Source organism: Herpailurus yagouaroundi, unplaced genomic scaffold (genome assembly GCF_014898765.1).
Source record: "Herpailurus yagouaroundi ecotype Mexico unplaced genomic scaffold, PumYag 194, whole genome shotgun sequence".
In the NCBI taxonomy this organism is placed as follows: domain Eukaryota; kingdom Metazoa; phylum Chordata; class Mammalia; order Carnivora; family Felidae; genus Herpailurus; species Herpailurus yagouaroundi.
The window spans coordinates 304,513-318,087 of record NW_024412425.1 but is presented as its reverse complement, the minus strand read 5'-3'; the positions used below and the strand labels follow the sequence as shown (position 1 = coordinate 318,087).

The 13,575-nt window shown below is 49.1% G+C and overlaps 1 protein-coding gene across 1 annotated transcript in view; it reads left to right on the top strand.

Moving 5' to 3' along the window:
- The window catches only part of SPTBN4 (spectrin beta, non-erythrocytic 4), a 75,747-nt gene that overhangs the window by 46,525 nt on the left and 15,647 nt on the right, over positions 1-13,575 (top strand). Inside the window, exons 21-23 of the mRNA XM_040445792.1 lie at positions 975-1,238; positions 10,789-11,013; positions 11,996-12,085. Of these exons, the coding sequence (XP_040301726.1) occupies positions 975-1,238; positions 10,789-11,013; positions 11,996-12,085 (579 nt within the window). The remainder of the gene's footprint in view (positions 1-974; positions 1,239-10,788; positions 11,014-11,995; positions 12,086-13,575) is intronic.

Here is a 13,575-nt window from a genome sequence, read left to right as displayed (position 1 = left end):
AGTATTTTAACTCCCCCACCAGGTTTTCTCTCACTCCATTTGGAGCTCATAAGATGGATGTTCAGGTACAAAGGCTACAGCAGTCCTGGGAAGCCCAAACGTGAACTTTGGATTCCTACAACCCTGGGCTCTAATTGTGTCTATGCCTCTTACCAGCTATGCACCTTGGGGAATTGTGCTAACCTCTTTGAGCCTGTTTGCTCTGCTTGAAAATTAAGGAAATAATAAATATTGCTACTTCCCTGGACTCTTGTGCATGTAAAGTCCTTAATACAAGGCCAGGCACCTAGGAGCTTAATTGCTACGGTATTGTTATTTTTCATATGTGATATAACATATGTAGCTCTAGGCCACCAAGGAGCTTGACTTCGGTCTTGGAGGAACCCAGCCTCAACCCTCAAACTGATCCCTACTCTTGCTGGTCCCCTAGACCTACAGCCCTCAATACCCCCTCTCCTGTGACTCAAAGGGGACACCCAAGTCAGCCTTGAATACTTAAATGGCCATTGGTGCCCCACAACTGGTGGCACGGGGCAAAGCTACTCTTTGAGTTTAATGGAAGTCCATTCTCTCTGCTTCTTTTGCTCTTCCTCTATTTCTCTTCTGTCTCTATCTCTCTCACGTATCTGTCTTTCTTATGGCCCTCTTCCCGTGTTTCTGACTTTATGTGCATGTCTCTGTGTCCACCACTCTATGTCTGTCTGTCTCTCCCTGTCTTCCTCCCATGTCTTTGTTTGTGTCTCTCTGTCTGTCCCTTGCCTCATCTTTCTCCCCACATCTTGGTTCCTTCCATCTCTGGGCCTGTCTCTGTATCCACCCCTCATGTCTCTGTCTCTTTGTGTGTCCCCAACTCCTTGCCCCTGTCTCTCTCTCTCCACATCTCTCCCTGTGTCCCATTGCCCCCATATTTCTCTGTCCCTCCTCACCACCCTCTCCCTCCCTCTCACTTCTTGTCGCCTGCCTGTCTGGGACAGGAGGGCCAACAACTGATGCAGGAGAAGCCAGAGCTGGCGGCCTCAGTGAGGAAGAAGCTGGGTGAGATCCGGCAGTGCTGGGCCGAGCTGGAGAGCACCACCCAGGCCAAGGCAAGACAGCTCTTTGAGGCCAGCAAGGCCGACCAGTTGGTGCAGAGCTTCGTGGAGCTGGACAAGAAGCTCCTTCACATGGAAAGCCAGCTGCAAGACGTGGATCCTGGTGGGGACCTAGCCACCGTCAACAGCCAGCTCAAGAAGCTACAGGTATGGCCTGGCTGACCCAGACAGGGACTCCCTGTGCCACGGGGTGATGGGAATCAGGGTCAGACTCCACTCAAGGTGTTTTACACAGAGGGATTCAATACAGAGATTTATTTCAAATGTGTTAGGAGGGTTGGAAGAACAGAAGGAGAATACTGAAGAAACCCAGTCAATAGTAACTGTTGGAGGTAGCCACCACCTGGAGGGCCTGGGGTACAAAGGGGAGAAGAAGAATTCAGAACCAAGAAGCAGTAGTTAGATAGCCAGCGCACTGACGGTTTCACAGGACCCTGATGCCTGTTTCCTGGATAGAGAAACCAAGGCCCAGAGGTAGGGGAATGGCTTTGCACAGAGAAAGAATGACATTCATGGAGAGCCTCCTCTATCAGTCTCTGTGCCAAGCTCTCCCTCTTTCCAGCAACCTGTTACGATCCCCCATTTTACCAATGGGGAAAGTGAGGCACAGAAGGCAAGCACCTGGCCCAGGGACACACAGCTAGCCAGTGACTCCCTAGGACACAGAGAGGGCTCAGGGAACAGACACAGTGTCTGCCTTATCTCCGCTTCTAGCTGGCAGCTGGCCAGCGGTCAGTATCTGACCATTTGACATGAATGGCTGGTGGTGCGAATGTGGGCGTCGCTTTGCACCCTCTCAAGATGTGACAGCTCCTGCCTTTATGTGCCAGGAACTATGCCTGACCATGACCCATGGGAAACTGAGCCTCCAGGAGGTGAACTTACTGGCCCAGGGTAGCAAGTGAAGAGCCTGGATTCAAATCCAGGACACCCTTGATTTTTCACTGCTCCTTTAATATATCTTCTGCATAGTTATGCTCCTAAAGGGCTTGGCATAGGGTCTGGCAAAAAAACAAAAACCCAAAAAACAAAAAACCAAGCTGACTAATAATAAAAGCATGATACTAATTACCATCTATTCATTCCTCCATGCAGCGAATCTTTATTGAGCACCAACCGTATGCCAGGTGCTCTTCTAGGTGCCAGAATACAGCAGTGGGCAAAACTGACCAAAAACCATGGCCTTCCTGGGGCTCTCGTTCTAGTGGGGAGACAGGCAAAGGAGCAGAGAGACAAATAGATCTGAATCTGATACCAGTGATGTCATTGCTGTATACACAGCAGCGGCTCTCAAATGGCTCGGTCTCCAGGACACCTTTACACTCTTAGAAATCATGGAGATCCCCCAAGAGCTTTTGTTCAGGTGCATTATGCCTATTGGTATTTACCGTACTAAAAACTAAACCTGAGAAATACTTCCATTTTTGATTCACATACAAACAGCAATAAGAAATCAATCACATGTCAAGCCCAAAGGGTTCTTTTGTGAAGAATATATTTTCCAAGACAAAAAAACAAAAACGAAAAAAACACTGGAAGATTGGCACTGTTTTCAGTGCTGCAACTCTTTCCCGTCTGGCTTGATAGAAGATTCTCACCTTTGCTTCTGCCAGCATTTGGTTACAATGGCACGGGTCATATGGTCCCTGCAGAACCACACTATATTCTTGGAAGGGAATGGGTGTGATAAAGGCAAAAAACACCTTAGCACTCTTATAAAATAGTTGTAACCTTGCACACCCCTTGAAAAGGTGTTGGGGGGTGTCGTGAGCTCTTAAGAAACGAGGATCTGTGACTATCAGGGTCCCAGACAGAAGCAGAAAGCATGCCCCACCGAGGATAACTTGAGGAAATTCAGTGCTCTGCTGTCGCTGTCTTGAAATTCTTCATAATATTTGAACAAGGGGCCCTGCATTTTCATTTTGCTCTGGGCCCCACAAATTTTGTAGCTAGTCCTGAGCCCAGCCCATCTGGAAGCCGGAAGGCAGGGGGGCCGATTGAGGCCGTCTGCACGGGTCAGGCCCCTGGGGCACAGAGCAGGGTGGAGAAGCTTAGACTGGGGGTCAGGAGGGGCGAAAGAAGGCAGCCAGTGCAGGGGAAGCTATTACTAGCGTTGTTAATGGTCTTACTGCTATTGCTAATTCCTCCCTGGCAGCACATTGCGGCGGGTAAAGGCACAGACCCAGGAATCAGGCGGGTCTGGGTTTGAATGATAACACTGCGTCTTACCAGCCATACGATGTTAGGCAAGTGGCTTTGCCTCCAGCTCCACACCTCAGGTCCTGCTCTGTGTGATGGGAAACACCATCATGCTAAGTCACTCGTTGGCAGAGGGACCGCGGGAGGCAGTGGGGCACCATGGGCGAGGTCATGGTTGTGGGAGCCTAGCTGCCTGGGGTCAAGCCCTGGCTCTCTCATTTGCAAACCGATTGACCTGGAAATTACTTCACTTTTTGTGTCTCAGTCTCTTCGTCAGTAAAATGGGCACAATGATAATACCTCACGTGGACGTAGCGAAGATTCAAAGATGTAATTTATGGAGTTGTTTCAGTATTTGTTTACAGGTTTTTAAGTTTTTGTTTTAATTGTCTTCAACCGGATGGAGCGTATCATCACTATAGTGTGCTCAAAGTTAGTTGGTAGTTATTTCCTGGCCTTCGGTGTCGTTGCTATTTATGCAAAACAGTTATTTCCTTTGTTTGCCATTTGGGGTATCCCTCCCACTCATTTTGCATTTTATTTTATTTATTTGAAATGTTTATTTATTTTTGAGAGAGAGGGAGACAGATCTAAAGCAGGCTCTGCACCCATAGCAGCGAGCTCAATGGGGGGCTAGAACTCACAAACTTCAAGATCATGACCTGAGCCGAAGTCAGACGCTTAACCAACTGAGCCACCCAAGCACCCCTCATTTTGCTTTATAAAAGTGTGTTTTGGGTTGGGGGGGGTGCCTGGGTGGCTCAGTCAGTTAAGCGTCCGATTCTTGATTTCAGCTCAGGTCATGATCTCATGGTTCATGAGTTCAAGCCCTAATTGGGCTCTGCGCTGAAAGTGTGGAGCCTGCTTGGGATTCTCTCTCTCTCCCTCTCTCTCTCTCTGCCCCTCCCCTGCTCACATGCATGTGCTCACTCTCTCTCTTTCTCAAAATAAATAAACTTCTCTTAAAAATGTGTTTTGGGGGACGCCTGGGTGGCACAGTAGGTTGGGCATCCAACTCGATGTCAGCTCAGGTCTTGATCTCAGGGTCATGGGGTCAAGCCCCGTGTTGGACTCTGTGCTGTGTGTGAAGCCTACTTTAAAAAAAGTGTATTTTGGGGGGTGACATATGAAAGGTTAACATAGTGCCAAAGGTTAGAGCTATCTTCAGGTCACGTGATCTTGCCAAATAGCTTGCCTGAGGCGTGCTGCCAATTAATGCTCTCTCCCCAACAGAGAACGGGAGTTCCTGTTTCCGCCCATACTTGCCCACACCTGGTGTTGTCACTTTTTAGATTCTTCCCAGTCTGATGGTTGGGTGTTTGCATTTGTATTTTCTCCCGTGACTGGTGAGCTTGAACATCCCTGTCTTTCTTTTGGCCATTTAGGTTTTGGAGGGAGGATTTGGGGCCTCCTACTCTTCCCTCCCCAAGGAAGGAAACATTTGTTCAAGCATTTGTTCCAGGGAGAGGCTGAGGCCCGGCAGAGACAAGGGTCTGGCCAGGATCACACAGAGATGGGAGTCGGGGCAGGCCCCAGAACGGGACTTTCCCCAGCAGAGGGAGCCCGAGGCGGCGGGGAGTGACTCAGTAGGCCGCGGCCCCCAGATGGAGCCCAGCTGGGCCTCTGGAGCTGCCGCTGGGGAGGGGAGGGGCTGCCCAAGGCCCCGCTGTCCCCTGGGGCCGCCTGAGCGCTCAGACACTGGGCACACGCAGGAGGGCGGGCGGCCGCCATCCAGCCGGCACATTTCCTGGCTGCCGCACCCCTCAGGCCCCGGGGCCAGGCAGGGCTGGAGCGGGCTGGCTCAGGCAGAGGGGGTGTGGATGTGTGAGTGGTCTGCCCTCTCGGCCTCTCTCTGGGCCTGTCTCTCGGCCCTGCTCCCCCAGTTCCTCTGTGTGGAAACTCTGGGAGTTTCTGTCTCCCATCGTCGTGTCTCTCTTTATTTCCCGTACTCTCTCACTGTCTTCTCTTTTTCTTTCAGTTCTCCATCTCTCCCTTGATCTCTCCTGATCCCTGTGTCCTCCTGTGTCCTCCCCCCTCCCCCCTCCCCAGCTGCTGCCGCCGGCTTCCTGGGAGCCCACCTGAGGCGTAGGCCACGTGACCCAGAGTCCTCTCTCAGAGCCTCCTGCCCAACTGTGCTTCCAGGCCCAGGGACCAGATGGTGGAGTCCCAAGCCCCCACTTGCCAGGTCCTCAAGGGCCTGACCAGCTGGTCTGGCTCAGCCACGGGCTCCTGCCTGGGGAGGGGGGTGGCTGGTCTCCTGCCATCTGAGGGGGACGGGCCAGGGGAAAATGCACTGGAGGATTTGCAGCTGCTAGGCTGAGTCTCTGGGGACTCCTTACCACCCACCCCACCCCTGCACACACACACACACACACCCGCACCAAGTAAGGCTCTTTCTCTGGCCAAGGAAACACCCCTCCCCCCCAAGCATTCTTTGTCACATTTCTTTATGAACTCAGCATGGCCTAGGGGGAGAGTCTGATACAGGAGCTGCACATCCAGGGTTTGAGGCCCCATTCCACTACTGTGTGACCCAGGGCAAGTGACCCCACCTTTCTGAGCCTCAATTATTATTTTTTTTAATGTTTATTTATTTTTGAGAGAGAGAGAGACAGACAGACAGAATGTGAGAGGGGTAGGGGCAGAGAGAGAAGGAGGCACAGAATCCAAAGCAGGCCTGAGCCAGAGTCAGACGCTTAACCACTGAGCCACCCAGGCACCCCTAATTTTTAAAATTCTTAATTTTTATTATTTTTTATTTTTATTAAATTTTTTTAATGTTTAGTTTTTGAGAGAGAGAGCTCAAGCGGGGAAGGGCAGAGAGAGAGGGAGAGAGAATCCCAAGCAGGCCCTGCACTGTCAGCACAGAGCCCGATGAGGGGCTTAAACCCACAAACTGTGAGATTGTGACCTGAGCTGAAATCAAGAGTCGGATGCTTAACCAACTGAGTCACCCAGGAGCCCCTCATTCTTAATTTTCCATACTGCCCAGCTAAGAGAAGCAGAACAGCTTAGTGACTAGTCCAACAAACAAAGTTAGCACACGTTTACAGAGACCTTACTCTGTGCCAGGCACAGGGCCAGGCACTGGGATCCAGCTGTGAATGAAGCAAACATCCCCGTCTTCCTGACCTCCTGTGCTGTGAAGATTACATAAATTAATCCTGGCCAAGCGCTTAGAGCAGCTCCTGTCAGGGGGCAGGCATCAGGATGTGTTACCTATGATTGCTGTGATGGTAAGAAGTATAATGTGAAAAGTAAAAAGGCTTCCTTCCCCACCGCCTCCCCCCATGCAGTCTCGGTCTCCAGGGACGAGACCCTTGACACAGAGATGGACCATACTGAAGCTTGCCCTTTTCACCTGACAAAACACCCTGGGTGTCCTCTCTTGTCAAAGAATATATGGATCTAGTGTTGGGTGGCTCCACCATCCATCTTTAACCAGCCCTCTGCTGAGAGACGTCTGGGCTGTTTCTAATCTTCTGCTAGTATGAATACCACTGCGAGAGACATCCCCGTCCATACGTATTGAGCCCACGTGCAAACATTTCTGTAGAAAAGAGTCCTCAAGGTCCAATTTCTGGGCCAAAAGGTGTAGGTGTTAAACTTTTTGAGAGAGATTTTGAAAAGGCAGTGGACACACCTCCATGAGACAGCATTCTTCTTCCCAAGTGGTCATCATCAAGCTTTCTCATCTCTGCTAATCTGAGAAGTAAAAGATACTCTTTTGTTTAAAGTTTATTTATTTATTTTGAGAGAGAGAGAGAGAGAGAGAGCGAGTGAGCAGGTGCACATGCATGAGTGGGGGAGGGACAGAGAGAGAGAGAGAGAGAGAGAGAGAGAGAGAGAGAGAGAATCCCAGGGAGGCTCCACAGTCAGTACAGAGCCCAATGCAGGATCTCAGAACTGTGAAATCGTGACCTGAGCCGAAATCGAGTCAGACCCTTAATCAACTGAGCCTCCCAGACGCCCCTGAAAGACGCTTATGGTTATTTTTTTTAATGTTTATTTTTGCACACACACGAGAGAGACAGAGCATGAGTAGGGGAGGGGCAGAGAGAGAGGGAGACCCAGAATCCTAAGCAGGCTCCAGGCTCTGAGCTGTCAGCAAAGAGCCTGACACGGGGCTCGAACCCATGAACCGTGAGATCATGACCCGAGCCGAAGTCGGATGTTTAACTAACTGAGCCACCCAGGCGCCCGTGCCTTATGGTTATTTTAATTTGCATTTCCCTTAACATTGAAGGAGGCTACACATCTTTCTGTGTGTTTAATGACCAACTGTCCTTCTGTAACCTTTGCTCACATTTACAGGGAAGGATTCACATTAAATGAGTGTTCAAAATATGTGGCATTCTTGCAGAAGTAGAAAAGTGTCAGTCCTGTAATTATCCCATCTCAGTTCACACAGCCGCTTGGTGAGCAGGTTATGGAGGGGTTTTGATCTAGTGGAGAACTAGAATTTGTAACCTTAACATTTCAGATTATATGTGTTTCCAGAATTCGAATGCATTTTGATTTTCTACACATTGCTGCAGTGATTTTCTTAGTGAAAAGGGTTTTGGAGTGACTATTTTACTTTGATTTCTGCAGCATGTAATTATGCCTTTTGAAATTTCTTTTGGATGGTTTTGACTTGTTACAACGTTTGATTTTTATCCATTTTTATGACTCCTACAGATTGTTAACTGTATCAGCTGGGACTCAAGGGTGCAGTTCATAGAACTTCAAACCACATTGACTTGGGCTAAAGGGGAGGTTCTTGGCTCACCTAGCTGAAAAATCCAGCGGGTATGCACTGTAGGCATGGCTGGATCAGTTACTCAAATTATGTCCTGGGCAATCTGTCTCTTTTTCTGGGACCTGCTTTCTTCTGTGTTGGCCTCCTTGTCCGGGAGTCTGTTCCTTCCTGGTGGCACCTTGGCCCCCAGCACCCCAGGCATATGTTCTAACAGCTAAGGGACCCCATGGGAAAGAGAGCACCTGCCTGAGCTCACTTGCTTTTCCGCAAAAGTGGGAAGAGTTTTCATTGGCTGATCTTAGGTCACATGCCATCTGTTACCCAATCCCTGTGGCCAGGATGGTTGGTTTCAGTGTTCTGATTGGCTAAGTTGGGTCATGTGGCCACCCTTGGAGCTCAAGGTTCTTTTAGTCCCTCAGGAAGCTCAGGTCTGAGAGCAGGATTTGAGGTGCTGCAGAGGAAAGGGTGAATGGTGGGCTGGCAAAATCAACAGTTCTGCATTACCGAACTTTGGAACAAAAAGTCTTCACTTGATTCTTGGGTCTTGAGTATTGAGTTGCAGTCATTTGCTCTAATCTGTTACCACTTAATTTCATTATTGTTTTGCTTTCTTTTATGGCTTTCCCCCATCTGTTAAGAGTCACACAAGTAATAAATTAATATATTCTTTTGGTAAAAGATCTTACTAACCTAGAAGTCTTCAGTAAGACGTAAAGTCTCCCTTAACCATGCCTCTCATTCCTGCACCCAAAGGAAACCTCAGTTATGATTTGGTGTGCATCCTCCTGGACCTCTTTCTGTGCACTCATTCACTACCTGCATGGATTTTTACTGTTTTTAATTTTTTAATGCTTAAAGTTTTTAATAATTATATTTTATGGCTCAGACATCAAAAGCTGTACAAAAAATCCTATGCAACAAGTCTCTCCTTCACCCCTGCCCCATTCATGGAGTTCTTGTCTCCCCAATAGGTACCATCTGTGATTAATTTCTTGTTTATTCCAGGGAATCGTTATGCATGTGCAACCCGTGACAAATGTAATATATTCAAATGTGTGTTCTAAGTTGCTTTTTTCTGTTAACAGTAAATCTTGACCATTATTCCATACTGATGTGGATTTGTTTAACCATTTCATTCTTGATGGGCATCGTGTTTGTTTCTGATTTTTTCCCATTATAAACACTGCTACGATGTGATCCTTGGACAAACAGCTACAATGAACATCCTGGGACAAACATCTTTGTGCACATGTGCCAGTATTTCTTTAGTTACATTCCTAGAAGGGCAAGTGCAAATGCTGGGTCAAAACGTATGCACATTTTTTTTTTTTTTTTTTTTTTACATTTTGATAGGACTTGCCAAATTGCCTTCCAAAAAGGCTCTACTAATTTGCACCACCACCGACCGACAGTGGCTGAGTGTGCCTGACCGTCCCTCTGCATCTTCGCCAATACTAGATATTATTCTCCCCTTACATGTTTGCCAATCTGGTGAATAGGGAAAGATACTTTGTTTTAAATTGTATTTTCCTGCTGATTAGTGAGACTGGGCATCTTTTTGGGTGCTTAGTCTGTCTTCTGTGTTTGCCTTTTCACTGGGAGAAGTGCCTGTTCACATTGGGCCAGCCTTTGTCTTTGGGCATTGAACAAATCCCAACTGAAGACCCTCTACATGGCAGACACTGTTCTAGGTGCTCAGGAATACACAGGCCAATTGACACAAACCCTGCCCTCCTGAAGCTCCCATTCTAGAAGCCGGAGACCGATAAACAAAAAAACAAAAAAACCCTCAAATAAAGACAGAATTATCTGATGGTGGTAAGTGGAGACAAAGGAAGCAGGGAGAAGGGGAATTCTCTGACTGTCAAAGAAACTAGCTCCTTGTTCTAATATGTGTTAAATATTTTTTTCAGGTGGTCACTTGCCTTCCAACTACATTTAGAAATTTTGGTTGATGCAAAAGTATTGTATGTGGCCAAATTTATAAATCTTTCCCTTTATGATTTTTTTTTTTTTTTTTTGCTTGGAAAGATTTTCTCCATCCTAAGATCATAAAAGCATTTGCCCAGGTTTTCTTCTCTGCCTTATGGATTTACTTATTCCATTTAAGTCTTTAATCCATCTGGAATTGTTTTCAGCACAAAGAGCAAGGAAGGGATCCAGCTAAACTGGTTAGCCAGTTGGCCCATGACCACTCATTGAATAATCCATCTTTTCTTTGGAGATTTGAAATGGCATCTATAAAATGTATGAATTCTCCAGTGTATTTGGGTCTGCTTTTGCACTTTCTGTCTACCCCTATGGCATACCAGCCATTTAAATCACTATAATGTATTTATGACGTTTGGAAAGGTTGGCTCTTTTGGACAAGTTACCTAACTTCTCTGGGCCTCAGTTTCCACCTCTGTAAAGTAGGGTGGAAATTTGAAGGGTTGTTCTGACAATTAACGAATTAGTGGGCCGCTTTAGTCCAGGGGGGCAGGTAAGCCTCTTTGAGAAAATAATGTTTGAACTGAAATCTGATTGACAAGGCAGAGCATGCCTGGTAGGGGGAATAGCAAAGGCAAAGGCCCTGAGGCAGGAACTTGTTTCATGTGTGGCAGCATCAGCGAGGAGGGTAGCGCTTCTGGAGGGCAAGGGCCCAGTGAAATGGTGCCTCGTGGTGACGGGTTTGGCCGTCACCATGAAGGTCCTGGAGAGCCGCAGCAGGATGGGGAGGGAGGGTGGAGCCCGTTGTCTCTGCCCCTGTCCCCACAGTCGATGGAGTCGCAGGTGGAGGAGTGGTACCGCGAGGTGGGAGAGTTGCAGGCGCAGACCGCGGCGCTGCCCCTGGAGCCGGCCAGCAAGGAGCTGGTGGGCGAGCGGCAGAACGCGGTGGGCGAGCGCCTGGTGCGCCTGCTCGAGCCCTTGCAGGAGCGCCGCCGCCTGCTGCTCGCCTCCAAGGAGCTGCACCAGGTGGCGCACGACCTCGACGACGAGCTGGTGAGGACCGGCACGGGGACGGGGCGGGACCGGGGTAACCGGGAGGTGAGGGTTGCGCGGATGGGGCGGGTTAGGAGGCCACAGGCGAGCCGGCGAGCCAGCGGGGGAGTGGAGGTTGGGAGTGGGGGCGAGGCCGTGGGACCTTGGCGAGTTCAAGGGCGGAGCTGACTGGGAGACCTACCGACTGACACCGCGCTAGACCCAGTCACTCAATGCTTCCCTTACTCATTCACTCGTTCACTTATCCACGCATTCATTCACCTTTTCCACCCTCACTTACTCTCATTCCTTGATTTATTCATGAAGCCATTTAGTTGTTCACTGACTCATCCTTTATTCCTTCCCTCGCTGATTTATTACTATCCATTTATTCGCTCGCCCCTCGTTCATTCATTTTCGCACTTAGTCACTCACTTCCTCATTTGCTCATTCGTTCATTTACTCATGCATTTGCTCATTCACTTGATCATTATGGGCCCAGCTCTGGGCTTGGATGATAATGCAGTCACGGGGGTGACCAAGACGGACCCCATTCCTGCCCATAGAGGGCTCAAGAGTTCAAGGGGGGAGGGGGCGGGGAGACAGAGCTCTCTCCAGACAGTGACAATCCAGGGTGATTAGGGCTGTTATGAGGAAGTTAGGAGGCAGCTGGCCAAGGTCCAGAGTCAGGGAGGGTTTCCTAGAGGAGGGGATGTCTGAGTGGAGACAGGAAGGAAGAGTCCCAGTGAGCCCACTGAGGGAGCAGGAAGGGAATTCCAGGAAGCAAGACGTGCCTGTGCAGAGGACAGAGGTAAGCACGAACCTGGCCTGAGTGCATGCAGAGAGCAAAGCAGAGCATGTCAAGAGAAGGGGCCAAAGATGTGACCAAGACTCTTCGGTGAGGAAGGGCCTTAGATACTGTGCCGGTGGCTTCCGGTTGAATTGGGATGCAGGGGTCCTTGGGTGCATTCTCCCCTTGACCTGCTCCCTGTATCCTCCCCAGGCATGGGTCCAGGAACGACTGCCACTGGCCATGCAGACCGAGCGAGGCAGTGGTTTGCAGGCTGTCCAACAGTACATCAAAAAGAACCAGGTGAGCAGAGCCAGGGTGAGGGTGTGGGTTAGGACACATCTGGATATGAGAGAAAACAGGTCCAAGTGGTTAAGGCCCCAAAAAGGAAATTCGCTGGCTCTTGTGATGGGGAAGACTGTGATGGACAGCAGGTATAGATGCATCCAGGTACTTCCGTGATGTCACGAATCTCTCAACGCGGTGTGAGTGTGGGTGTGCGGGTGTATGTTTCTGTGGTAGCTTTGTTCTCAGGGCCAGCTCTTCTCCCCTGGTAGCGAAAGACCTCCAGCAGATTCAAGTGTACATCCCACCAGTAAAACTGAAGAGGATTTCTCTCTCTCAATATTTTCAGCACTAGTCCCAGGGATAAACTCTCCCTGGCCGAGCTTGAGTCCCATACCCATCCCCGAACTAATCATGGTGGCCAGGGATTTGTCTGCTCTGTTGGCCTGGTCTGGACTCAGGGCCCACTCTCGGAACCTGCAGGTGGAGTCAGCCTTAATCACCTGGGCTGAGATGAGGCTCACCTGAGTGAGAAGCATGGCTGTTAGGCAAGGACAAAGAAAAACAACAGTAGATGAGAACCCAAACCACCCACAGGGAGAAAGGACGAGATAGTCAGTGGGAGAGCGCTGACTCCCCAGCTGATCAAGGTGGGGGTGCTTTTGAGCCCCAAAGAGCTCTCTGCATCTCTGTTCACTTCTCCGGGCCTTAGTTCCACATCTAAATTTTCAAATCACTTAGCCGAAGGACTCCTCAGTCAAAGCAACTCAGTCAAAGCCTAGTGTAAGACACATAAAAGAGGAATACTACGACTACCGATAATAATTACACATGGATTAAAAGACTTACTGTGTGCCAAGTGCCATCCGTCCTAGGGGGGTATGTTGGTTGTTTAATTTAATCCCCACAGTAACCCTACCAGCTATTCTCATGACCCCCTTTACCAAAGACTATGAGTTGGGAGAATGGGCACTGAGAAATGGAGGGGAGGTGGGTTTACAAATTATTCTCAAAAGTTTGTGACCACGCTGCACAGATGGAGGGTTTTTTTAGATTTCGTTCTTCTTCTTTTTAAGTTTATTTATTTTGAGAGAGAGAGAGAGAGAGAGAGAGAGAGAGCGAGCTCATGAGCAGGGGAAGGGCAGGGAGAAGGGAGGGGAGAGACAATCCCAAGCAGGTTCCGCTTAGCATGGAGCCTGACTCTGGGCTCGAGCCCACAACCACGAGATTACGGCCCGAGCTGACATCAAGAGTTGGACACTTGGGGCGCCTGGGTGGCTCAGTCAGTTAAGCAGCCGACTTCGGCTCGGGTCATGATCTCACGGTCCGTGAGTTCAAGTCCCGTGTCGGGCTCTGTGCTGACAGCTCAGAGCCTGGAGCCTGTTTCAGATTCTTTGTCTCCCTCTCTCTGACCCTCCCCCATTCATGCTCTGTCTCTCTCTGTCTCAAAAATAAATAAACGTTAAAATATATATATATATATATATATATATATATATATATATAAA